The 26160-nt window shown below is 36.7% G+C and overlaps 1 protein-coding gene across 2 annotated transcripts in view; it reads right to left on the bottom strand.

Moving 5' to 3' along the window:
• Positions 1-1077: 1077 nt before the first annotated feature.
• Positions 1078-26160, bottom strand: part of KDM4C (lysine demethylase 4C) — a 298051-nt gene continuing 272968 nt past the window's right edge. For both annotated transcript variants that reach the window (XM_055698674.1, XM_055698675.1), the window contains 4 exons: positions 25195-25365; positions 9918-10037; positions 5963-6055; positions 1078-3193 (listed from right to left, as the gene is read on the bottom strand). In XM_055698674.1, the coding sequence (XP_055554649.1) occupies positions 3017-3193; positions 5963-6055; positions 9918-10037; positions 25195-25365 (561 nt within the window). In that variant the 3' untranslated portion in view covers positions 1078-3016. The remainder of the gene's footprint in view (positions 3194-5962; positions 6056-9917; positions 10038-25194; positions 25366-26160) is intronic.

Raw genomic sequence — 26160 nt, 5'->3', positions numbered from 1 at the left:
TTTATCACACCTTAGCTGTAGCTGTGGAAATCACAGTTGCAGTGCTAAAGCATTCTACTTCACAAGCCAGCATAAATTCGGGTACCTCAGACACTTCCTTGATGTTTTTCAGATGAGCAAGAATATCATGAAAAAAAACAATTCAGTGTATCCTTGTCAAACCACTATTTTGTGTATGAACACTCACAAGCACACTCATACCCGTCAGGACTCTTAAATATCCAAAACAATTACTTCGCCATTGTATGTGTAAGATAATAGAAACAGCATGGTTCCTTCCTGTCTTGAGGTGTGCAGCGCTCTCTTGCTAAGGATGTTCAATTTTTATATTTCTTTTATCCTAGAAAAACCACCACTGATTCAGTTAGCCCATTTAGGTAACACTTCTGTCTTCCTACTTACTTTGCTTTTCCTCACACAGACAGTCTAAGTGAAATGGTCATGAATACCACCATGTTTTTTCATCAGAAAAGACATATCTGGCCCTTACACCAGGACAAAAATAACACATAAAAGGTTTATGGAAGCAAGAATGTGGCTATTGAGAACTGGTTACACAGACAGCAACCAACCCTTTTTTGGTGCTCACCCACCCAATTCAGACAGTGGCAAGCTCCTGCTTCCCCAGCCCATGGCACACCCACCACTGCATGTGAATCTGCTCTCTCACATGCCTGAAAGGTCCATATCAATACCTGACAAGGAACTGAAAAATGTGGCTTTTCAGGAGTTCTAAAGAAACAGGAAAGCTCTTTCTATGCCAGTTGTCTAGCCAATCCAGTTTGCAAGGGCCATGAGGTCTTGAGACAGGAGGCACGAAACTGCGATCCTGACAATGACTACGCTTTTCTTTTACACAAGCAGGTATTTTATAGCACCTTACAAAAGTTAGAAATCATTACAAAGCTTTCTGGAACTTCCACAGTAAAGATTTTTTTTTTTTTTTTTTTTGATGAAATGTAGAAGGGGAAGCAAGCCAACTAATGTTTTTTGCATAAATGTTGTAAAAAAATTTTGCAGCACTTTAATCAGCAAATTTCAAGGAACTTGAAAAGAAAGATGCTGGAATCATTATATAGAGAAGACACAGTTTATTCACAGTGTCATAACTGATCCAAGAACATACATTCAATCTCTAGCCTCTGTAATACCACATAGCATCATCTCTTTAATTACAAAATATATGTATATGTATTTAGCTAATTAATAACGTCATAGCTGTTTTAAACCTTCATGGTGGATCACAAAAGCACCCTTATGCTACAACATCATTCTGAAACGAAGCATCAATAAATAGGTTATCAACTGCATTCAACTCTAGAAGGCAACAGGAATCTTGCATTTTGCAAATACATCATTAGTTTTTATTTTTCCTTTACAATAGCAGAAAGAGCGCTGATATTCTGAAATATGCTAGGCAGTACCCAGTACAACCCACTACCTCTAGAGAAAGTATTGTCAATTAGAAATACATTCCAATTGTCACAGCTAAGCAGTTTCTTAGACTAAAGGGATTCTGAGTGATTTCATGGTACAAGAAAAGATAGTTAATGCAAAACAGAAAAATTGCCAATTGAGGTGACACATAGTAAATGAAAAGATTTCACAGTCCGTTCAAAAAAAAATAAGAATAATCATGCCAGGGCTACAGTGAAACAAAGATCTGTGTGTTTCAGTATATAAAGGACAGGGCTTCTCACAAAAAATTATCTGGGTCCATATACTCAGTTTTTTTTGCAAGCAGAACCCTGGAAACAGCAGTGCTCAGATTTAGATTGGATTTTGAGAGGGTTCTTTTTCCTGTGGCAGACAGTCAGAAATCCTGCTGATGGTCCAATTTAGAAGAAACTGATGATGTCATTTTGATAAAGCGCCTGCCTAGTTTCACATACCCAAGCGTTCAGACAAATTCAGGCTTTCTTCTTTCTGTGAAACATCCAAAAAGGTCAGGATCCCAAAGACTGAAGGGAAATAGACAAGAAATGAAAGTATGGTCTTTATCAGGTTCGCATTTTAACACCAAGCCATCTGAGTGTCTGTATGTATATTCTGTTGTGTTCAGGAAACTACATGCATATTGCATAAAGTGAGGTTTCTTGATTTCTATAGGTATAAAATAATGGGATTGAAAATCACATCAACAGAGAAAATGCTGCTAGTAAAAGGACAGTACTTGTTTGTTTGTTTGTTCGTTTGTTTGTTTTAAAACATTGTTACATTGATAGAATATTATTTTAACAGGAAGACCATAATATATTCATTCAAAACTAGGCTATTAAGCATATATATTTAAACTCTATTTTTTTTTTACACATAATGAAAGGAAATTGTATTTTACAAATAGGTACTTTTAATAGATCTTTTGAAAACCTTGTTTATAAATAACTGCCAAAATCTGTCCCTCTAAATATACAAAATACCTTTGCTGCACAGAAGGTATCGCTCTTAAAAGCCAAAAATACCTAAGTCAACAGCTGAGTCCACATCAAACCCTATTGAAAGCAGCAGTGACATAAAAATGTAAAAGCACTGCACAAATTTAAGTACAGCTTTTGTTTAATACTGTACATATTTGCATCTCTTTTAAAAATGTTTTATAAAAACTGCTATTATTGAACTTAACAATTATTAAACTTAACATCCTTTCCTGTCTGCAGAAAAAAAATGAGTCACTGAGATTATCTCTGTTCACTAAGATTCCCCTTCTGAATGTGAATCTTCTCTCATAATACAAAGGGCATTTTACCACTTAATGCAAGCAAGACTGAAAGTTTTGTTCAGCATATCACTGTGTAATCCCTCTTACCCTCATTTGTTTCCCCCTTAGTTTCATATTTCAAAACATTACAAAATCTTTAGTACATTAACTGGAGAAATCAGAAGTCAAGTACTTCAGTTTATGAGGTCGGTGTATGGATTAGTTCATTGTAAAAGTGAGTGTTCAATTAAACCAAAACCAATTGCAAATAATCCTGCATGCTTTTTTATCAACATCCCCCTCCATCTCTTGCTTCCTTTATAGCCCTTCCTGGTATTTCTTCTGGAATGAGCTTTTTAAGAAGGTGCGGTATCCTGGATCATCCACATATTCATTCTTAAAGCGGGAACTCAATACTCTCTGCCTCTTCTTCTCTCCCAAGATAGTATCTGCTCCACAAAATGTGTCTTCAAATCTCATGACAGAGGCTGTAGACTAAAACAGACGTTAATTATACATACAGCTTCATACAGGCCATCATATTCTGGCATATTTTAGGCAAGTTATATGGAAACACAGATCTATTTCACTAGATAGTATCAAGTTACCTACATTACTGATTATGCAATTAAAACTGTTTTCAGGAAAGTGTCTAAATATTAAATATATATATTGCATGCACATTTAAAATATAATTCTTAGTATTCCATATTTTGCATGTACTACTCATTTAATTCTCTAGGTCCATAGTATTCTTTAGAAACACATGACTAACACCAGTTGCTAGTTTTTATTTTATCCAGAGGTCACACTCTGATTCCAGGTGAAAAACAGCAACATGGAATTGATGCAATTGTTGGGCAGGTTTGATCCTAGCAGTACCAAATATTACCCACTACTCTGTGTTATTCAGAAAAGTTTTAAATGCAAGGTACTACAACATGGATCTCTGAAAAGAAACCTGCACACTGCCTCATTTGTGAAGAATCAGAGTCACAAGTTCAGTTGTTTGTCAGCAAACTTAAAACAGTTGTGAATCAACTGAAATAAAGCAGCAGGACAGCAAACAGCAAACCATTTCAAAAAAAGCAGTGGCAGAAATTTTTGGATGAACTTCCACTACTGGAGTCACGGTAAAATTCCCAGGATTAAGAAAAGCATCAGTTAGAAGGAATTGGTGTCATTTATTTCAAGAGATGGAAACACTGCCATAAGCTGTCTTTAACTGCACAGTCTTCAGCTTGAGGTTCACATGGAGATGTTGGACATAACTTGAGAACTAAGGTACACATTTATAGAATTTGAGGCAATAGTAGAAAATAATGGAAAGGTCTGAGCGCAGGCTGTGGTTTTATTTTATATAGTCAACCACATTTGATGTCTTTAACCTATACTTAACTACCCTATGAAGTTAATATGTGTCAAATAAGAAAAAAATAATTATTGACCTACAAAAATTCAAGTTTTAGAAGTAGTATTAACCCAACTATCTTTGCATTGTTAAACTTAGGGAAATGCAACACTTTACATTCTACAGTTTACATTACATCCTTACATACAATTACAGTTTACATTCTACGGAAGATGCAGTTAATTATAAATGCTTTTTACACATAGTCTTTAAAATAAGAATTGGTAATGGAATGTTTTTAAGAAAAAATCTCATTGAATATAACCAGATGGTTTATTTAATGTTTTCCAAGACAATTATCTTAACCCTAGATGGTCAGGATGCCAAAAAATGAGTGCACTTATCCCAAATACATTGACAAAAAAGCATCTTAGCCAAGAATATCTGATTATATTAATACCTTCCATTAAAAAGAGCTGCCCTAATCCTATTCTATTCCTTCAGTAAAACAGAGCACCCTGCTGGTTAACACCCTCTTGGCAGGCTAACAGCCCCACATTTCTCTGTCTCTCTTTCCCAGCTTTACCACCTCTTTCATACATGACGTCAATCCTGTCCTTTGGCACACTGCTAGCTTCTGAAAAATACAGTATCCATGTTGGGGTTGGCTGCTGAGAACTGGATGAAAGCAAATGATGATAATAACAATGATGGCAGCTTCATGTGGCAAAAAGCATAGAAAAGGAGAAGTTGGACTGAAACCTTCTTCAACTACCTCACCGTGTAATGCTGTCAGTCTACCAAACTCATATAAGCTGAGGTACCTGAAGAATCTTTACACATCATTCCCCTACAACTTGCACCCATCTTTGAAGAATCAGCTAATTAATGTCACATAATGGACGTGTGAACAGGTATTGTGTATGAGCCCACCTCCCTGCAGTAATGAAAAACATACTGTATACTGTGCTCCCTTTCAAAGCTTCACTGAAAGATTCTTCAAGAGGAAATTTTTTATTCACAACAGTGAAATATTCCTTGTTCTCAATTATGACAAGATATTTGCATTTTCACACTTTGGTTTTACATGTTAGGAAAGCTAACATTTGTCTCGCAATGCAGTTTTAAACGAACAGCTCTAAAATGGAACATGGACATGAGAACAACATAGTGCTCTTCTAAGAAGACTTAGTAATGGAATGAATTGCACAATATTTAGCATTAATGACAAACACAGGTAACAGCAATCATCTTGTCTCCTCCCACAATTGCATGGTAGAACTTTCCCTTTTCAAGATTTAAGTGTTACATTCTTTATGAACCTCAACACTTTTCCACATGGCATACACATAAATGACTAGCTGGTTGGTGGGTATTTGAAACTGCAGGAAACAAAAAATACAGCAAAGATTTGGTTTTAAACCAAAGACCATTGAAATGCTGATAAGTCCTGCCAGTGACATTAATGAGTTCTGATTAGGCACTTTGTTTCTTAGAAAAAGTTAATTGCATTTTTATTAAATTTAATGCTTTAAAAATCACAAAGCTCTGAGCTTGGAAAGTTTTGTAAAAAGTATACACATGTTATAAGTATACTAAAATAACAGAATGTCTGTCAATTTAAATATTTACTAAGTTAACAATTCATGATTTGACAGATGATCAACCAAGCTGTCGCATCTAGGAGAGAAGAATTATGTTTGACAACAGCATTTGCCTGTACTGGAAGAACAACTAACCATTTTCACTAGCAAATAGATGCTTGCACTAATTTTTATGCTGATTTAGCCAGTTTCCAGGCTTCACAAAACATTTATCTGATTTTAACTGAAAATACAGAATAAAGCCAAGGATACTATTATTGGCACTTTGAGCATATCTATATTATAAAGTTATCATCAGAAAATACTTACATATCGTGCTTTTACTCTCTTAGGAAGCTCTTCATCTAGTGTATAGATCTCTTCTCTCTTCATTACTATTTCAGAACCATCTTCAAACTCAACCTAATTGAAAAAATAGGTATTTAAAAATAAAAGTGTAATTTAACTCTTGCAGGATGTTTCTGGGAATGTCTCCAGACAAAAATATATGTACAAACACAGATGATTTATACACAAATATTTTGCTGTTCATTTAAGGAAATGAAAGTAGGATAAAACACAAAAAAATTATATTTCTTCAGAAATGCAACACATAAGAAGTTGAAAATAATATTTAACCAAAAAGACTTCAAAATCTACACTGACACATATAAAATAAAGTAAAATGTATTAGATTAGGAATGCTGAGCAGTAACAACACTGACAACATCATTTTGTAGGAATGACAAATTAAAATGTCTTTTATTTGCCTCTCATTTTTTTACTTGCTTCTAATAAATAAAGAATTAATTTTAACATCCTGTGATTCAAGGTTGAGGAAGACCCTGTCAAAAGAAAGAAAGTATGAGTGACAACTAAGGAAATACCAGTTAACAGAATTTTATTGAATCTGATGGAATTTCTTTAAAATGCTCTGTTCAGAAGATGAAAAGCTTTATCATGCTTAGGTTTAGATTTAATCCAACATGAACCCCGTTAGCAGAAAATGAGAAAGGAAATGTAACTAGGTGTAGGGAATGTTAAAATGCTGAGACTTGGAAGCATTTAAGCTTTTTCAGTAGGTGCTGATTTATTATTTTTAATACTCCATTTAACAATTCCGAATTTCAGCTATTATCTATGACTGCAGTTTTAGTTCCCAAAGAAACTGCACTTTAAAGTTTGGGATAAAGTTAAAAGAAGTCCCATTCTACATTCTTAGGTGAATTAATGAGACTATATGAATGACAACAAACCTAGGCTGGAAGAATCAGCCCAAATAAAAACATAGGAAAACACTAATTTACCAAAAGTATTTTTATAGATAAAACTGAAAAATCATATATTTGAACTTGTAAATAGATAGGGTTTTGTAGGTTCAAATGAAAACCTTGTCACGATGGAGTATGTCAGATTCATTGTGCACAGCTGAAAAATCCAATACACTGTATCCAGTCTCAAAAGCCAGGGTACAGATCTATGAACATCTTCAAAAACAATTTTTTTACAGCATTTAACAAGGATGCATAAATCTGGAACACACTTAAAATCCACAGAGCACAGATAAATAACGAAGTCACAAAAGTCATCCTTGCTCCTCTCTGTTCCTGTAACTAACCCTATAAACTTAGTCTGTTAGTCAAATGTCAGAGAAACTTAAAGATCAGTTTGACTTAAGATTATTTAATAAAATGATGGCAATTTTAGGTATTTTTCACCAAGATGCAGGAGCAGCCTCTCTGCTATTCCTGCTTCTTACTGCACAATACATTTGATACTATACTTTTGCATAATACAGTTGGTAATGTTTTTTGCATCACTGGTGAAAGAACTGGGCAGGAAATGTACTCTGCCAGCTCCACACGATCAGAAAACGAACTCCTGAATGGGCAATGTTTTTACTGGTAGTGTGCAGGAGGAAGCAACTGCTTCATCTGGTAGACTCTGGTAGGCTTGCAGTACAAAATAATTGAATGTTTACTATGAAGAGTAACTGCAAGTTCTTCCGCTGTAATTCAGCATACTGTACTGGAAATAAATTTGCCTACCATTAAAGAAAAACACAGCAAGAGCTCCTCTAAGACTTTCAGTACTATCATGATTCATGCAAAATATAAACCCACCATCTCTAATAGCTCCAATTTAATTCAGACTGCAGATACTATATTTCAAATAATCAATTTTATCCAACAAGGTATTTTATTTGGACTTCTGCTGCTGTGTCTGCGTAGTATGTTGTTCCCTCCGTAAGATTTTCTTTTATCAGGACATCATAAATTAAAGGGTCAGCTGGAATTGTTAGAAAGTAATTAAGAGAGAATGAATAATTTCAGAATCTTAAGTGCAACTCAAAATAGTGAATGCCAATATCAAAAATGATCAAAAAATCAAAAGCAGATCACATTAACAATTCCATTTGAATACCTGCTTCATTTGGCATGTATTACTTTGCTCTGGGATTGTGTAGGATGCTTGGATGACAAAATGGATGATACAGATTCTGGTGCATTGTGTCACATATAGATCCTGCATGCACAAGTACTGTCACGTTTGGTACAGATGTCTCATGAACATGAGGACAACTCACAGATCTATCCAAGTAGAACAGATTTCCCTTATTAGATCAAAACACTAGTTCCAGAGAGTCCTTTGCAGTCTATCATTTTGTCATACTATCTAAGAGATCATACAAAAGACTTGGTAAGAGAATCTCAAAGGTGCAAAAGAGATCTCACAATCCAGACGAAGAATGGAGTATGTGTATTTATGGGTCCTAGGAGCTTTCAGACAGGCTGTGTAGAAAGACCAGAGGAAGAACTACTAATGTGTCTTGAAGTTAACCTTGCACCTTCCATGTCATAGACTGTAACCTGTGGCCATGTTGTGGCAGCCTCCTGTCCCTCCCTACAGATTGAAATACTTGTCTCCAAAGTCCTATGTAGTGCAATCTGGACTCCCTCTAATCCTTATTCTTTGGTATTTCACCATGATAGGGGTTGTTACAAGGGAGTTTACAGTAATCTCCTATGACTGCTATGCTCCAAGGAACGCAAAACCTCACTGAACCTGGGCTTGCTAATCCATTTTCCTTAAACTAAACTGGTTTCATCACGTTGTTCAAGAGGTCTAAAATAAGACCAAGAAGTTTGTTTTGACTATGTCAGACCCCTTCAGACATGAAAGATAACAACATTCATCTAATCTTCCTCACAGTATTCCTCAGAAGACCAGCAGTTCAGAAGATTAAATGATTTGAAGATTAATGTTACTATAGAACAATAATCTTTATATTTTATAAAGAACTTTTCACCTTCACAACATAATACAGCTGCTAAATATAAGGGAAGAGGTAAGATTTAGAGACTAGCTCAAGGGATCAGGCATTTGAGGACTTTAGCTCGATTTCAAGTCATTGGCAAAGTGAGAAGGTCAATGCAGCAAGTCATTTAGCCTCCCTGTGCCTTAATTTATCTACAGATATAATAGTAAATTTGCCATTTTTGTAGAGTAATGTGAAGCCCTCAGATGAAGAGAGTTACACAAGTGAAAATGATTATATATATATATAAATGAAATGTACCTAGATTCTCATTCTTTCAGAAGTGCTATTGTTATTGTGATTGTTTTATTGCAGTTTCTACCATTCAAACTGCTGACTGATTTTTCTCAAAGGCAAGCACATAAAAAAACAACTATTGTGTCTCTGAAATCAGAAGTCAGCCTTTTAGCCTTGCCTTCAGTCTTCAGTTCCCTTTTGACTTTGCTAAGGATAAAATGCTCCTTAGATTATGTTTTAATTAATTCAAAAGTGCCTCAGACAAATCAAAGTGGAGCTGTTTATGCTTTTCTTTTTACTATCCTCCCTTCCATCCTTTTATGAAACGCCTAAGGCTCATTGTAGTCACACACCAATACTTAACTTTGTATCATTAATTGTATAATTACCTGACAACAAATAAAAGTAAATAACCTGGAGAAAATAACAAATGTTATCTTTCAATCTTAATGTTCCACCAGTTCACCTGAGTTCTTATTAAATAAGCCATTTTCTTGATTTCATAGGAACAGGTGAAACTTCAACTCCCAAAGAGTGACAGCACTTGTTAATGGTTTAGTCAGATTTATTTATTAGTTTAAATCCATTAGCAGCTAAAATAAAAGTCTGAACTCCAGCCTTTTGCAGCTTCGAAGGTGAGGCTGGCCTCTCCAATGCTACAGCCAAATAAGCAATTTGCAATAAAGACATATGAAAAATAGGCACACAGTAATAAATACAGATACTCACCTGATACATGTGAGCTGTGTTTGTTCCCAGATACTTTGCACTGTACAGTTTTCCATCAGGCCATTTGACTTGGACGACCTCTCCTTCTGCAGGTGGGCCCAGCCTTAGGCAATCTCTGCTCTATTTACAAAGAAAGATGGATTCCCATATCAGTGAGTAAGCCACTACACTGAAATTACCAGTAAGCTGCTTTTTACAGCTTGATAATTGGAGGAGATTTATTACCATGTGTGCTTCAAGTTTTATAATCCTGCTAATGGGCTAACAGAAGATACTGTTAGCCTTTATGAAAATGAAATACTGACCAAAGAAAGACTTTCTTTACAGCTTGATGCTGCATTGGCATGACAACATATGCATAAATCAGATAGCTACCAGCAAATGTGACACATTTCCCCTAAAATTAATTTCCATCACACATTGAAAATAAAGATCACTAATGGTTTACATATTCAAGTAACTCATGTTTTGTTAACCACAGCGCATCTTTGCTGCATGCTGACTTTGCTGACTGAAACATACCCCAGTGGATCTCAAACTATAAATGGTGAGAATGCCAGTAAGTTCTTTGCTCAGCTTATGGAGAAACACTTAAAGAATCCAAATGCTTACAAAAAAGAATTAGGTAGATATTATTTATTTTTTCCAGAAGATATGAAGTGTTTTGTTTCCTGTATTTTGGCCAAATCTTGTGCCTGACTTGTTGAGTATGTCAGAGCAGCACAGTTTGCGCTAATTGCAACACACTCTTGTTATGATTTCTTTTGTCCCATACACTCAGTATGACCTAAATGACTCATTTGCAGAGCACACTGGCCACACGCCTGTAACAGCTGTCCACATATGGAAAGACACAAAGGACTAGAAGAGGATTGTGTCAGGTCTGCACTCACCAGTTCCTAGGAAGCTCTCTCTGCCGAACACACACACACTAACAAAGGCATCTATACTTTGTACCAACTGCATCACAAGACTCATCACGTAAATTAGCAGTAATTTAGTGGAAAAATTAGAAAATTAGAAAAAATTCTTCTAGGTGTGAGAGGACTTACCCAGTGACCATGTTACCGGAGCTCACAGCTAAGAAAGAGGCCTAGACTGACAAAACAGAAAGAGGCCTAGACAGAGAAAAAACAAAGCCAAGGACCTGGTGACAAGGTCCTGCAAGACCTGGTATGATCTTAGGTTGCTGCACTACCATTACCATTTTCAAAGTCTCAAATTTACACAGAATAATTTACAAAAATACTGTAATTTTGAGTTCAACATTTCACTTCCAACAGGGGGCAACAATCAAACAATCATCATGACAAAGAACTCAAAAAGTGGGAGCAAAAATGCACCACACTGATCCTTACTGGGACATCATCTTGTTATAATATCATGCTAGCCAAATCCAGGCTTTACAAACTGTTTTTAATCATGTGTATCTTAATCCATGAATTTGATTCAACACATGAAAAAAGATGTGAAAAGCTGGATTTTCACAGAAAAACACCTTCCTGCATGACAACACTGTCTGTCATCCCTCAAGTACTGGGCCAAGGGGACAGCTCTAAAATATGCTCTGCATGTTTGCCTGGCAAAGGTTGCTGTGAAAGACACAGAAAGACGCAACTTTTCAACTTCGCCATGTATTTGAGGTAGTAGGTGGCATTACTGTATTACCCTTCCCAGTGTTTCCAGAAGAGGCAAGGGGAAAGGTGAAAGGGGAGAGGGGAAATGGGAAATAGATGGCTGCTGCCGATTTTCCAGCAGTGGAATATTTATGACTTCTCAGGGGACAGGGAATGCTAAATACTATCATAATTCTGATTATAAATTAAATGAGACTATATTTTTAATGCTCTTTCCTCAGTGATGACTGTCAAGATGGTTATTGTCATCGTCATACTTCTTCCTCTATCTATTTACTGCTAAAGTGCAAAAAGGAGTCTTGGCTAAGTGTCTTAAACAAAACTTTTAAAATGCATCATGGAAGATAGCAAATCTCCTGAAAACAAACAATCTAGCAACAATGTAAAGCCAAACATTAATTTTCCAAGAACAAAAGCCCAGCATGAATTGCTCCCTTTGCACCTTGCAGAAGCAAAAAATCTCACAGCTTCTCTATGATAGCTAATTGAATTGCTCATATGGAAAATTAGAGTTCTCTTGCAAATAACTAGACAAATAACAATCCCATTCTTCACGTATCACCACAGTGTCTTAGTCTACAGAACAATGTTTGGGAAACCTGTACTAAAAAGTTTTTGCTAGTTTCCATCAGAGCTCCTACCTTTTATTCTCATGTCACATAACCATTTTAGAGATTCCTTTTTTTACTGCAAAAATAATTATCACTATTTTTTTCTGGGGAATGATTAGACCCATTTCTTAGACTAACAAAATTGCAAAAATGCATCCTCACTTCTATGGCATATAATGAAAAGTCAGAGATCAAGACATGGCAATCCCTCAACATTCCCATACAACAGCTGTAAATAACATACACTGTGGCCTCAATCTACATTCAGCTTGTAAACCATGTACATTTCCCATACAATCACACAGTATATTTTCTTCTTCACAAAAATGGACAAAATCGTGCCTATCTGCACTAAAAAGCCTGTTCACACAAGTGTCCAGTTTCATATTCAAGTTGTTTCACAGCTCAGAGCCACAGCTCCAAGCACCATCAGTTACAGAAGTTTGCTCAAGGACATTATCAGTTAGGTTTCAGTATCTCCAAGGATAAACATTTCACCACCTCCCTGGGTAATTAATCCAGCATTCAAAAACCCTCACGGTGAAAAAGTCTTTTCTAAAGTGAAGAAAATTACCATGTTAAAGAATTTCCTTTATTTCAGTTGGCACCTGTTGTCTTTCATCCTTGTCACTCTGCACCACTGAGAACTGCATGGCTCTATCTTCTTTACTTTCTCCACCAGTTATTAGTACACTTGGATTAGATCTCCCTGAGTCTACTATTTTCTAGGTTGAACAGTCCAAGCTCTGTCAGCCTCCCTTCCTATGACAGTCCCTCCATCACTTTCATATCCCTTCACTGTATTTGCTCCTTACATATGTCCACGTCCTTCTTGTACAGGTGAGCCCATAACCAGACACAGCACTCCAGATATGGTTTCACCAGTGCTAGCTTTACAGACATTCAAAAAGGTTTTTTATGAGCAAAACCCCGTAAAAATAATATTAAAACTTTTTTTGTTTTTTGTTTATTACAGGTGCTGTTTTCTGGTTTTAACAATATACATTTTGGGGTTGCATTGAATATGCATTGAACTAAAATAGTAAGCAATCCATTCACAATAGATGTTGGAAAAATATGTTGAAATTCTGGGTTTGTCCTATGCTGTCACTAAGGAATTCTTGTGTACAGTACTACAGGTAAAGTAGACTTTTTTTGCTGTTTTTCTTTTATAATATTCCTTTGGGTTTACCACAGAGGTTGAGCATTACTTTGGTTCATTAAGGCTGGGCAACGCATTTGCAAGTAACAAATTCAGTTACAGTGGCAGGGTTGAGACAGACTAGGAATAAATGTGAAGCCACACTAAGAATAAAAGGGAAGTCTGCACCTGAAGCATGCATTTGAATCCAGGAACTCTGAAATGTTGCAAGATGCCCATAATCTGAATACAGTCACTGACACCTGAAGAAAATACCTTAATTTTTTATTTTTTTTTTTTAAATATACATTCAAATGCTTTCCTAAACTAAGCTTAAAAATTATAGATATTCTGGTCTAAGATGAACTTACAAACTTTTGAGACTATTCTCCGAAACTGTCAGAAACAGATGTTCCTTGGATTCCTACAATTTTATTTTGACAATGTTTTACCTGGTAATTATGGTATTAAACTCAGCTATTTCAAATTCAACAATTATTTTCAAAATGATAATAATATAAGAGCATTTGACTTCTAGGCTTGATCCAAAGGAGCCACAATGTAAAACAAATAATGCTAATGAATTCAGAGGAAACTGAAAACTCTGCAGTACAATTCTTGAAGTCAACAGAGCAAAATTGGCTCATACCTTGAGGCACTCGCTAAAAGGATACTGTAGTCCTTTCATGTCAAGATGGTAGTGGGAAAGGATGAAATTATTCTGTGACTACAAATATCAGCCAATGTTAATTTACAGGGCCTCTAGTCTGACAGAAAGCTAGATAGGGAGGAAATCTTAGAAAGGAAAATATTGGCATGGCCAAGGTAGAATATGTGAGTATTTAATGAAAAAGTTTTACGTTTCAGGGATTTTTACCCAGTGAGGAAGGCAGCAGTTGAACAAAAAAGACCTAGAGACTGAAATACATTATTTAATAACACTTTGAAAAAAGTATTTTCAAGTTCAATACATGAAAAGCAAAAAGCTCTCAAAAACATTTCTGAATACTCTGAACACACAAAACCGCCACCACTTCACTCCTTTTGAATCTAGCAGCAGGGAAAATTTTTCATTAGCTTGTACAATGTTCTGCCTTTCAACAGTCAGCTTATAGCTCAATGTTTCACCTTTCAGGAGCTTAAATGGAATAATATCTTTCCAAATCTGATTCAGTCTTTGGTGAATGTGTAATATGATTGCTGAAGAAGCGATCAATTAACTCCTTTAACTTACTGTAATGGTCATAAAGATTAATATTGTCTTTAATATCATAGCAATAACACTGGTCATTGTATCTCAATAATTTGTCTGAAATAAGGAATATGTGGCTCCTACAGCATCTTTTAGAGGTGCTATAAACCCAATAGTAGTCAAATATTTAAAACAGTTGCTAGAAAACAATCATATTTGAATACAAAAATGTCAATACTTGTCTATTCAAATCAGCAACTTCATCAGATCACCTGGCTCTTGTTAACTGTTTTGATGATGTGATCCTACCCTGACTCAAGAGAGGACAGAGGAGTTGAGATGATGATGAAGGTCCCTGATACAATCCCACACTTGCTAACTTAGACCAATATGTTCTGCTTTAAAAGTTGCTTTTGCCTCCCACTCATACATTTGCATGAGCATTCGGTGGAACTCCTCATATTAGGATGAAGAAAATCAACCTTCATTTTGATCAGATCAGAATATTTCCTGTGGGAGATTACTAAACTCAGCTCCCACAGCTGTGCTTGTACAGTGGTCTTAATAGGGAAGAGGAGGCAAATTGTGAGGTAAAAACCATTTGGCATCCTTAAGTAACAATCTGAAGAACCTCCTCTAAAGCTGATGAATAACACTGGAGACCCATTTTCCCTGAGCGTAGCCTTAAAACATTCATATATACCTCTTATGTACCTCTATATAACAATACAAAAGAAGATTGAGATTTATTTTTCCAGGTATAAGAAAATAAGGCCAAACACTTGGAAAGATATTGAAGGAAATCGATGTATAGTATACAGTTTTAAGTAGGAATATTGTCTGCAAGTGGTTCGCTCTTGAAGTTTACTCTTACTCAGCACTAACCCATCCATAAGCATAAATTTTCCCCTTATATCTGCACTGTTTTACAAACCTGAGGTTTGTAAACACAAAACACAAAGCACAAAATGACTCATTGTTTATTCAAATTCTCATTAAACACCACTAGTGGTATAATTGACATAAAACAGTACAGGGCTAAAGTGCTTAAGTGTGGCTCTTGTAACAGATTTTGCGAGGCAGCACACACTTCTAATCCTATTTTTGCTGTTTGGCTCTGTAACAAAGTGACAGAATAAAATTATTTTACTAGTAGTACAGGAATAGTATAATATACACAGAACCTGAACAGCATTATTCTTCCTGGGATTGTTATGAATTTAAATACAGTTTAAATGTTAGCTCAGAACTAGTATTTCTAACAATTAGGTTATCTGAACATATTTTTCATCCTTTGCACTCATTATTTCTGTACCATACAACATCAAAACCCTCCAGGAAGATATACTTCAACAATCAACAGCAGTCTTGCAGGAGGACTGTGTAAGAATCCATTTCATTGTGCTGCTGCAGATTTCTGTATCAGGGGGTTCTTGTGAATCCCACTACGTTGTTGTCATGCAACTTGGCAAGAAGGAATGGCAAAAGGCAGAGGTAAGCAGCACCCTTGCTTTCAGCCCTGCAATGTGTCTGGCGATACAGATACCTCCCATGTTGTTCCATCCCTGATGCACAGGGGCCATGGCACAATATTATAATCCTCCTCCTAGCAGACTGAAAGCTGATAATCTAGCCCTGAGGTTTCAAAGATCAAAGAGAAGCAGATACCAAAAAGATGAACTAGAGCTGAAAAACTGTAATTGCAATAATCTTGGCCTTCCTGTTCTGCCTATCTACGTATTTTTTGCTATTAATCATCTTGTGTTTGTAAATTTATACATATTGTTAATCTGTAAAATAGAAACTGTCCATTTTCTGTCACCTTCTGCATTCTTTAAATCCATACAAACAGCTCTAACCTTAAGTATTCATCTGCCTGACCACAATTTGCATGGAGAAAGCCATGTCATAGAATCATTTGGGCCTTTATCCTAGAAATTCCATGGTTTCTGAAAAATAACTTAGAATTCATGCATGGTTTCCAAAACAATAGAACCAAATTCTACCCTCTTATTTTGGAGAAACCAGATTTTCTGTGATAAGATTCCAAGTGGGTTTCTAGTCCCCAGATTCAGAACATGAAAAAGTAGAAAAAATCCGGGCCTGATTATCAGGCTTTTGCACAGAAATAGTCCCCTCGCTGACTCTAGTTGAACTGCAGCAGCCATTTCTAAATTTTCCCTTTAAATTAGGACCTGAGTTAAATTTACTACCCTGCTTGATTGCTGCTAGGGTACCAACCATGAGACAGTGCTATCTGTACTGACAGAAACCAGTGCAGAACCAAATGCAGGTTGGCCAGACAGCCAGGAAGCCAGCTCTGACTGTGCAGACCCAGCAGCAGAGCAGGAATAGCAGGAATGAAGGGTACCTCTGAGGAGCCCTGGGCATGGAGCTTCAGCATCCCCCAAGCCATCTTGCAAAGGTGTTGAATGCAAGTCGTCTTCCCTGCCTGGTTACTTCAGCTAACATTAACTTTCAACGTGAATGCTAGTGACTACGCTTCCACGGTCATACCCACGAGTGACTGCTTTATAAGGAGCACAACTAATGTGATTTACAACACCTCCAATTCAGAAAAGCTTGTCGTACCAACAAATAGTGCACCACAGCTGCAAACAGTCAATATATCCACCGACACCATTAAAGTGGAAGCAGAGAAACAAATTGTGGAAACTTTCTGAAACAACTGTTGATCTCAACAGACTGTCAAACTGTGCTTTCCTTTTGGGAACTGACAGTATACAACAGTTAATGCAAATTTTTAGAAACACAGAATTAGGTTTCATATGTTCCAAGACAATCTGAATGAAAAGGAGAGCGGTAGCTAATTTGCCACAGTCAGAATTTTATCCAAACAGGAACAGCAATTTACACAGTGCATTAGCATTTGAAAGAGCAGGCCTTATTCCCAGGAGTGCCATTCTGGTTTTGAATTGGTATAAATTCAGTGGAATCACCAATAGAATAGTTACTGTAGTTCAATAAATTTAGCCTTGGATCACAGAATCCATTGTATAAAAATTCTTTTAATGTATGTATAATTTGTTGTCCTTGAAATGTTACTGAATCTTCTCTTACAAAGAGAATATACACTTTCACCAAAGGGAAACTGGAAGACAAATTAGATCTTGTATCCCTGAATACATCTAAAAATGTTTTACTTCCAGCTTAGAAAGATACTATTTCAATCATCACATTGCCTTTCAGCAAAGTATTAATAACATAAATACATATGTAATGCTAAGCAACAAACGCAGAATTGCCCAGAATGCAATGTGGCTTAGGATGTCCAGGGTGGTATTGGGCACCACAATAAGGTGCGGCACAGCCTTCATTTGGGGTAGAACATAGTCTTATGGGACAAACCTCAGCATCAGCAGTAGGAAGGTGAAGTTGGCAAGGACACCAGGCTGCCCAACTTGCTGTGCCTGACTGAAGTACAAGGCTCCCACAGTGCAGTAGAGGATCCTTGCTTATGCTTACATTAAACTCAGATGAGACCCTGAATCCTACAGTACTACCTTGTATCCTGCCCACCTATATATTGGTGAGGTCCTAAAGGCTTAAAGTTCCCAGTAAATTAGTTGCAGTCAGACGAGTACCAAGCACAGCTCATGTTCTGCTTCTGCCCCTGCCTCAGGACGTAACACGCACCAGAGAAGATGATTCCACCACCCCCACCCCAACACACATGGCAAGTCTGGAAACAATCTACTTCTGAAAAACACAACAAATAAGGTAAATTACCAGATCTGAAAATCCTACACTGCCCATGTTACCTCAGAAAAAAGGTGGGAGGGGAAATAATGCTCCTTCCCCGCTCCTAGCTGTCCCATCTTATCTCAATGGTTCCTATGCAGTTCCAGGGATTTCACTATGCTCCACATGCTCATCACGACAGTACTCATTGTCATCCCAGACATGGACGCCCACTCACTAAACAAACACAAGAAGCACTGAAATATATTTCTGTCCCTCACCTGCTTCACTGCAAAGTCAGCCATCTTAACGTAACCCACAAAGTAATGGATTATCTTCCACTTTGTTTCTCCTGCTGAGCTGTGGGGCCATTACATTCAGGTCATCTAAAATCATTGTTGATAAGGATCCATAAAGCATTCCATTATAAAGTGGAAAGGACATTATACACTGGAAACCATGTAAAGATAATACTTATATTTGAAGCTTTAATTTGCCTTTAATCTATCGTATATTCATCTTTTTATGCTTATCTATTAAGTTGCCTGTCTTTCTATTGTAACAGGAAACAAAGAAAAAGAAGGGGCCACAGAAAAATCACTTTGCTTCTCCATAATGGAATAAAGTGAAAGTAACTGACTTAAAACAATATGGTTATAGTACTGTAAAACAAGTTTCAGATCAGAATCAGACTATTGCATCTTTTGATGTTTTGCAGCTTCAGGAGTTAATTGATGGAATAAAAGCCTCCACACTGAAGCCTTAGAACTTAGTCTTTGCTTTTGAAAAAGTTTAATTCTAACTTAATAAACAGTTTTAAAAACAAGAATTCATTCATTGTGTTACTATTCAGAAGAGGCAAGCAATGATTTGCATGTGCAAAGCATAGCACTCTGTGTATTAGTGTTTGCAAATCCAGTGCAAAAATCCACAGTTACAAGAATGTGTTGAAATAAATCTCTCAGCTCACACAAAATTGAAGCAAATTCTTCAAAACTTATATACATATTTAATTTATTGGAGTATTTTACAGAACAAGAATGCAAAATCCTTCACAATTTTTACAGATCTATCTAACCAGGAAAAGAAAGCCAAGTTTTCTCCTCAGAGGCACATCATGCAGCTCTCAGACTTGCATTCCAGAACGTATCAGAACTGTCTGTCAATGGTCACACCACACAAATTGCTGAGTAGCAAGTTCAACTACACAGCAGGTAATTTTATAATGCTGCAAAAATAATTGTGCCAGCCCAACATGAGTAGTGCATTATTCAGCACAGAGACTCAATGTTATTCCTGTAAAGAAATTAAAAAAAAAAATGTTGTTAAACCTATTGTAATTCATCAGGTTGGGGGTTTTTTCCCACATCACACAACTAGTTCTGAGGACTTTTTGACTAAGTTTATACCAAATACAATCTGTCCTTTTTTACCTTCAGAAATGCATTGCTTGCTTTTCTATTTCACATTCTCAGAAATCGCTAGTGATAGTGATACTGGAGTGCATCCAAAGTATCTACAGATTGCTCAGAAAGAGTGCAAATTCAACAGTTCTAATTTCCTTAGCCATTCTTTATAGATTTAAATGCCAGTATAATAAAACTGAACAATAAACTATAATTGTCTGTCAGAAGTCTAATGGATCTTTTACAGATACTAGGAGCACTACTATTTAAAGTTTTGATTTGAACAGGTAGACAAGCAGAAAACAGTTGTCAGAAGAGATAAAGAAAGGCATACAGAAGAGATACCACGGGAAAAGATGCTGGAAACTAGCCAGGAGTTTAGTCATTTATAGTGCCAGACAAGGCCAATGGATAAAAAGTTACATATGTCTGGTTTGTAGGATATGTTTTCAAAAAAACACAGCATCCTTTGGAAATTACCAGGGCTAGGATCAAAACTTCTATTTTTTTATATCCAGGTGGACATTAATGGACTGTCCAGAATTACATGCTAGCCCAGTGTTTCTGAATATGCATTGTTCAAGCAGTATGTTTTTTCAAAAGCAGTAGCAACAGTATTAACGTACATAGAAACTGAGAAGCTTATTGAGCATCTACATAGATGTATGTAGACACATATATATTGCATCAGTGAAAGTCAGCAGACACAGAGAAAGTCATTAGGGGGTTCTTGTAAAGAAGTAAGACTTTGTTCTTGTAGCTACATCCTGACTACCAACACTCACAGCCCCCAAAAGTGAGCTACCTTTTCTAGCTTGCGCATGCAAGAAGTCCCACCTACATAATGGCACATTATGGTTTTAAACTAATGTTCCCTTTAACCAGCCTGTGGAGGAAATAATTTCTGAAGAACCATCCAGCTAAATCCCATTTGTTCTACCTCTCAAAGGAGGATGAAACAAATCCGTTCTCTCTCATTAGTCTAATAATACTGTCCTTGCGACAATCTGCATTCAGCCTGAGCCCTTTGCCTGTACTTTACCCCAATCAGTTCACCCCATCTTGAGCAACCTCTAAGACTATAAATGCCTATGCAGCTTCAACCCCCTGCCAGATATCTAGGTCATGAAGGATCATTCAGAATCTCAGCGAGTCCACAATCATCAAGAAAGATAGGATAATTGGCAAGTCTATGCAAACAGTATGTGTATGCATTACAGTGTGCATCATGAGGTGTCAAAGCTTTCATTTCACAATTTTGTAGGGGTGTAAAGTGAGCATCTGTGGGCTAGGACAGAGGTAGAGGATTGTAAAGAAGGTCCCTGGCTGAGCAAAGTATTTTATTTCTTTTTTAATAGCTTCTCAAGTTACATGCTATCCTACTGCCAGATTTTTCTTCAAATACTGGCAAATAAAATGTGCTCCATTTTATTACAAAGAAAGCAGAGAATAATGATTTTGGATGTCGTGAAATTTAGGTGCACACTGTAAGAAATTGTAGCCTTCATGATAATTTCAGTGAAGTACTTTGGCTGTCAGAGTTCTCAATAGCCCTGTTTCTCCCTCCCCTGCCAGTGGTGGATTTAAAGTATTGATAGACACAGAAAGTTAGAGCTTAATCTCCTCCATTCTTTTCACACTGAAGGCTCTCTTGGGTCCACTGCTGAAAGAAGGTACTTGCGTTAAGTATCAGCATAATTCTGTTAAGGATTCCAGGTATTACTGTTGGTATGCTTGGTGGGGGGGTTTTCATGCTTGAATATTTTTTCAGATAAGGTGGCATACGTTTCAAAAAACAGCAGCAGACAATAGAAAATTAAGAAAATGGACCAACATGACACATGCAAAGATCATTTTTTGTTTCTGCTTTTGAAGCTCAGTCTGAATGTCTTAAGCTGAACTAATGCACACATTTTCAAGAGTGTGCTTTTGGGATTTTATCAGGACTTCAGAAAATGACCGTAACATGGTTCTGCAAAACAAACTTGGGAACTCCAGAATACAGTATCCAAGTGTCCTTCTAAATACCTCTCACTTCCTCAACTCTTAAGATGCTCCTGCTTGTAAGGAACATTTACAGAAGCATTCCATTAGCTACAATGCCACTTAGGATGATACCCAATTTATAGATCTTCATAAGTAAAACATTTTGCATTGTGGGCATGACAACCCACAGATCAGCTTTACCTTCTCAGTCAAGAACCCTTACATTTACACACTTAATAGTAAACTAAATGTGGGTATGTCATGGGAGCACGAGTACACTCATTTTTGTTCACCTAGTTTGCTTGATAACCACAAGGTGAAACCAGGACAGCAAGGAATTCTGTGTAAACTAGTCACTGAAGGACCAGGGCACTTACTGGGGCAAGTGAACTGGAAGGATGTCTACCACTTCAGAAGGGGTATGCTCAGCTCTCTTGTAACCAGATCTCCCCACAGACTCAGAGCACACTTGACTGTGCAATTACTTTCTTTTTTCTTCCTTTCTTCCTTGCAATCAAAATAATGTGGTGGGACCTTTCTACCTACTACCAAGCATACTGCAAGGTATCCCTGTTTAGCTGGGATTTTAAGGTAGTGTGGGAAAAACCTCATCCTTAACTCTAATTTCACATTACATATATACGTATATTTATTTGTATTATATTTGCTGTTAAGGCATTATTGATAGCCACAATACGTAAAGAAACAAATAAAACTTCTAGCTAAATACCCAGAATATTCATTTCTAGCAAATTGTCAAGATATGTCAGTGGAGGTATGTCCATCAGGTACTAATGGGGAGGGGGCAGGAGGGAGGACTATGGGACACCCTCCCTAAATGTGCAGGCCAAAAAAAATGAGACATTTCCTTATGCGTATTCTGTAAACTGGCATGTGGCCGGTTGGGCAGGACAGTACTCCTCTTGGTGCTGAGCTAGGGGCTGTCTGACAAGTTACAGAGCATTAAACCTTCAAGAAGTGGCAACGGGCACACATACATGCTGGTTGTTGGTAGCGGTTGCTCAGCATATACACTCCCCACTTGTCTGCATGCATCATTAAACTAACTGCTAGAGCTGTCATCTCACCTCCTTCAAGATATCACGTATTATCGCCCTCATTGCTGTCTTGCCATGACTCGCAGAGGAAGTTGTCCTACTGTTTCTTCCAGCAAAAAATTGTACCCATATACTACTTTGCACCCTCTTACACCTGCTGGGTTGAGGGAAAGCTGACTGGTTAACACATCATCTAATTGATTTAATTTGATTTAAATTGATTCCAATTTGTCGTAATTGAGAAGTGATTATTCTAAGAAATTCTGACAAGGTAGAAATCAGGAATAGTACTGATGTAATAACTTGAAATAAAAAAAATCTATATAGTGATGTCTATATCTAACACCTATACTTAAAAAACAAACAAACAAAACAAAACAACAACAAAAAAACCACCCAAACCTGATATATTTAGCAAATGCTAACACAAACCAAGCAAAACAAGTATGAGAAGAGAACAATATACACCCTGATTTGGTAGTGTACCATGCAAAGAAAGTTTCATGAAAGAAACTTTCATGCAAAGAAACATGCAAAGAGAGTTTCATGAATCTTTGAGACTGAAATTTCCCTGCTCCCTATTTTCCTCCTGAAAAATAAATCACTATGTCTGAACATTGGAATTGTGGTCTATTCCGAGCTGAGCTGAAATGATGCAGTAGATTCAGCACATACTGGAAAAGCAGAAAGCTCCTGCTATCTTTGTAAGCTAGTCGAAAAGTGAAAACAGATTAGAAAAATAAGTTCTTCAATAGGCAGCAACATTGCTTTCATACCAGATTTGATGAATTAAGTCCTCCCAGCGGCACTAACACCTGATACGCACATTGCATGGATTAGCAAGTTTTAGTCCAAGCAGAAGAAAAAACATTATTTTTTCCCTTCCAGTAACTGCTGCAGGTATATTATCTAATGAAAACACAACAAGATTTCTCTAAGGAATGTGAAATTTGTTTGGTGTTTTCATCAAACAATTACGTGTTGTTCATCCACTATCTGAGAAGCACTGAGGCATATCCAGACCTGATTACATTTATTCTTAGCTCCGGATCAGACTACCCCACTAGGGCAGCAAGCAGTTTCTCATCTCTGCCTTACCAGATCCTTGATGCAGGCATACACAAAAGAGGTGCTTTTAGTAACAATACAGCCACATTTATGTAGTATCTTGATCATCCTCAATCAGAATGTCTTTGATCATTAATGAAGCCTTTCAGAGTGTTTTGAATTAAAGGATAATTTCAAAGACATGTAAGAGGAATTCACTGACTGTCTTCTATTCAGACCAGTGGGAGGTAAACAGCTCAATCCCCTTACACTGCTGTGAAATGTACCTTTTCAAATACCGTATTTTCAAAAGGCATCAGACTTTTCAATAACTAAGAAGCTTCTAAGAACCACAGTAATATTTCCACTGATGTATCTTCAGCTAATGCTACTTCCAGGAAAACATTAGGTCTGCAGAAAACAGAAGACTCAAAGACTTTAGCAGTAGAAGAATATGGAGGAGTACTCCTAGAGCACTTCACAGCCCTTACAGCTGCAAAGCATGTATTCTTTTGCACGACTGCATTTGCCAGACTCTCCCCCTCAACATACAGAATAGGAAGCAGGGCTAAGTGAAAAGTGGTATTGCAACAAACAGCACTTTTGCATATCAATATTCACTGAAAGCTCTAACTTTCAGAGATTATTAGCAGGCGGTACGCCAAAAATACCAGTTCAGCACAAAACAGACTCAGAGGAGCATGAAGGTAAACAAGGGTTAGAGTCATATCGTAAGAAAGATGTCAAGAGGCACCTGATGAACACCACAAATGTTAACATCCAATGTATTCATTGCAGATTTGGAAGGAAACAGAATCCTTCCCCAACTGTCTGCAAATTTTGTTCATGTGCACCAAGTACGCAATGTTGTTCTTAACAGTTCTGAGAAACATGTTAGTTTATGGAAATGCATATGGAAATCACAATCTCAATTGCTTTTTGGAAATGCAATAAACTACACATTCTTCTCTCTGATGATTTTTAGCATTAATAATGTAATCTAACAAACTAAATATCAAAAGGTGTAACAAGTTGTTAGAACAGATCCTTGAAAGTTGTCCTTCCCATTACAGCAGGATTTTTCTATTCTACAAGGAACTTTAACAAGTCATCTCTCAGAGACAGAGAAGGATATATGGAATTCCCCCTCATATCCTTTATTAAATACATATATTATTTAATTTTAAAAAAAATCTAAGATTACTTTTGATTTAGTTGTTCAAATGGCAAAGACTAATTAGAACAACCAAGGTTTGGAAGCTCATTAATAAACATTCTCAGCAGCAAAAGTAACAGACATGAACTGAATATTAAGACATTATCTCCTCAAGGTCAAAAGAAGTAGTTCAAAAGGTTCCAACCCTCTAATTAAAAACAAACAAACAAACCAAGCAAACCCACAAAAGGAAATAAATAACACCACCACCACCAAGAAACAACCAAAAAAAACCCCAAAACCCCAACCAAATCAGAACAGGTATGTGAGAAAGTACTTACTACAATGTCTTCAGGAAAAGTATCCAGACTGAAAGAGCCATCATCAAACATGACTTCATAGAAAAGTTGGGATGTCACTCCTATGACTCTGCAACTATAGTATCGTGTATTCTTATGTTTCGTGATGACTGTCTGCCCAACTGTAATGGTCTTCTCACATGCTTTAGCTCTCTTGAAAGAAGAATTTAAAATAAGTCATTTTAAAATAGCAACTTACTCATCAGAAATTTATCAGTGTCAAAAAGGGTTGATAACAGCTCATCACTCAATGTAAAAACTTCAAATACAAAATAATTTCTTCCCATCATGATCACACAGAATTGTTTTACACATAATTTTTTTCCATTTTATGAGAAAACAAATGGCATCTGAAGAATAACAAATCACAGCACTCAAATATATTTTTGCAAGTGATGCCTTCTAACTAGTCTGCATTAGATCAATAACATACAATTAGCAGTATTTGTAAATTTTATTTGTAGAATAATTTGCAGAATTTGCTTGAAGAGGCAAAATGTGATGAACCCACACTATGGTCTTCCATTATTTTAAATTATCAGAGTTTTAAGTACTGGATTTCAGTAAGGTTCTACATATTTTGCTGAATGGGATGCAACAACTAAACGCATATCCAGCTCTGTCAGAGCTGTCTACAGCAGTGTATCTGAGTAACTTCCTAACCCATACTGTGCAGAACTTTTGCTTTAAAACTTCAGACATTGACCACCCTTCGTCAGTTATTTATGCAGCAAATCAGTAATAATTTTTTTTTCATTTCTCAGTTTTAATGCCCCAGACCTAGTTATGTCACTCAAAAAAGTAGCAGGGTTGTTAAACTATGCAAAAATTCTACATCAAAAACTGCTTGATGGATTCTATGAATAAATAAAAAAAAATAATGGAAGCTTGTAAATGAGCAAATGCTCAGAAGCTCACATGATGCAGACAGCTGTTACATCTCAGCTC

This window comes from Falco cherrug, chromosome Z (genome assembly GCF_023634085.1).
Source record: "Falco cherrug isolate bFalChe1 chromosome Z, bFalChe1.pri, whole genome shotgun sequence".
Lineage (NCBI taxonomy): Eukaryota > Metazoa > Chordata > Aves > Falconiformes > Falconidae > Falco > Falco cherrug.
The sequence above is the reverse complement of the archived record's forward strand: the minus strand, read 5'-3'. Positions and strand labels throughout refer to the sequence as shown.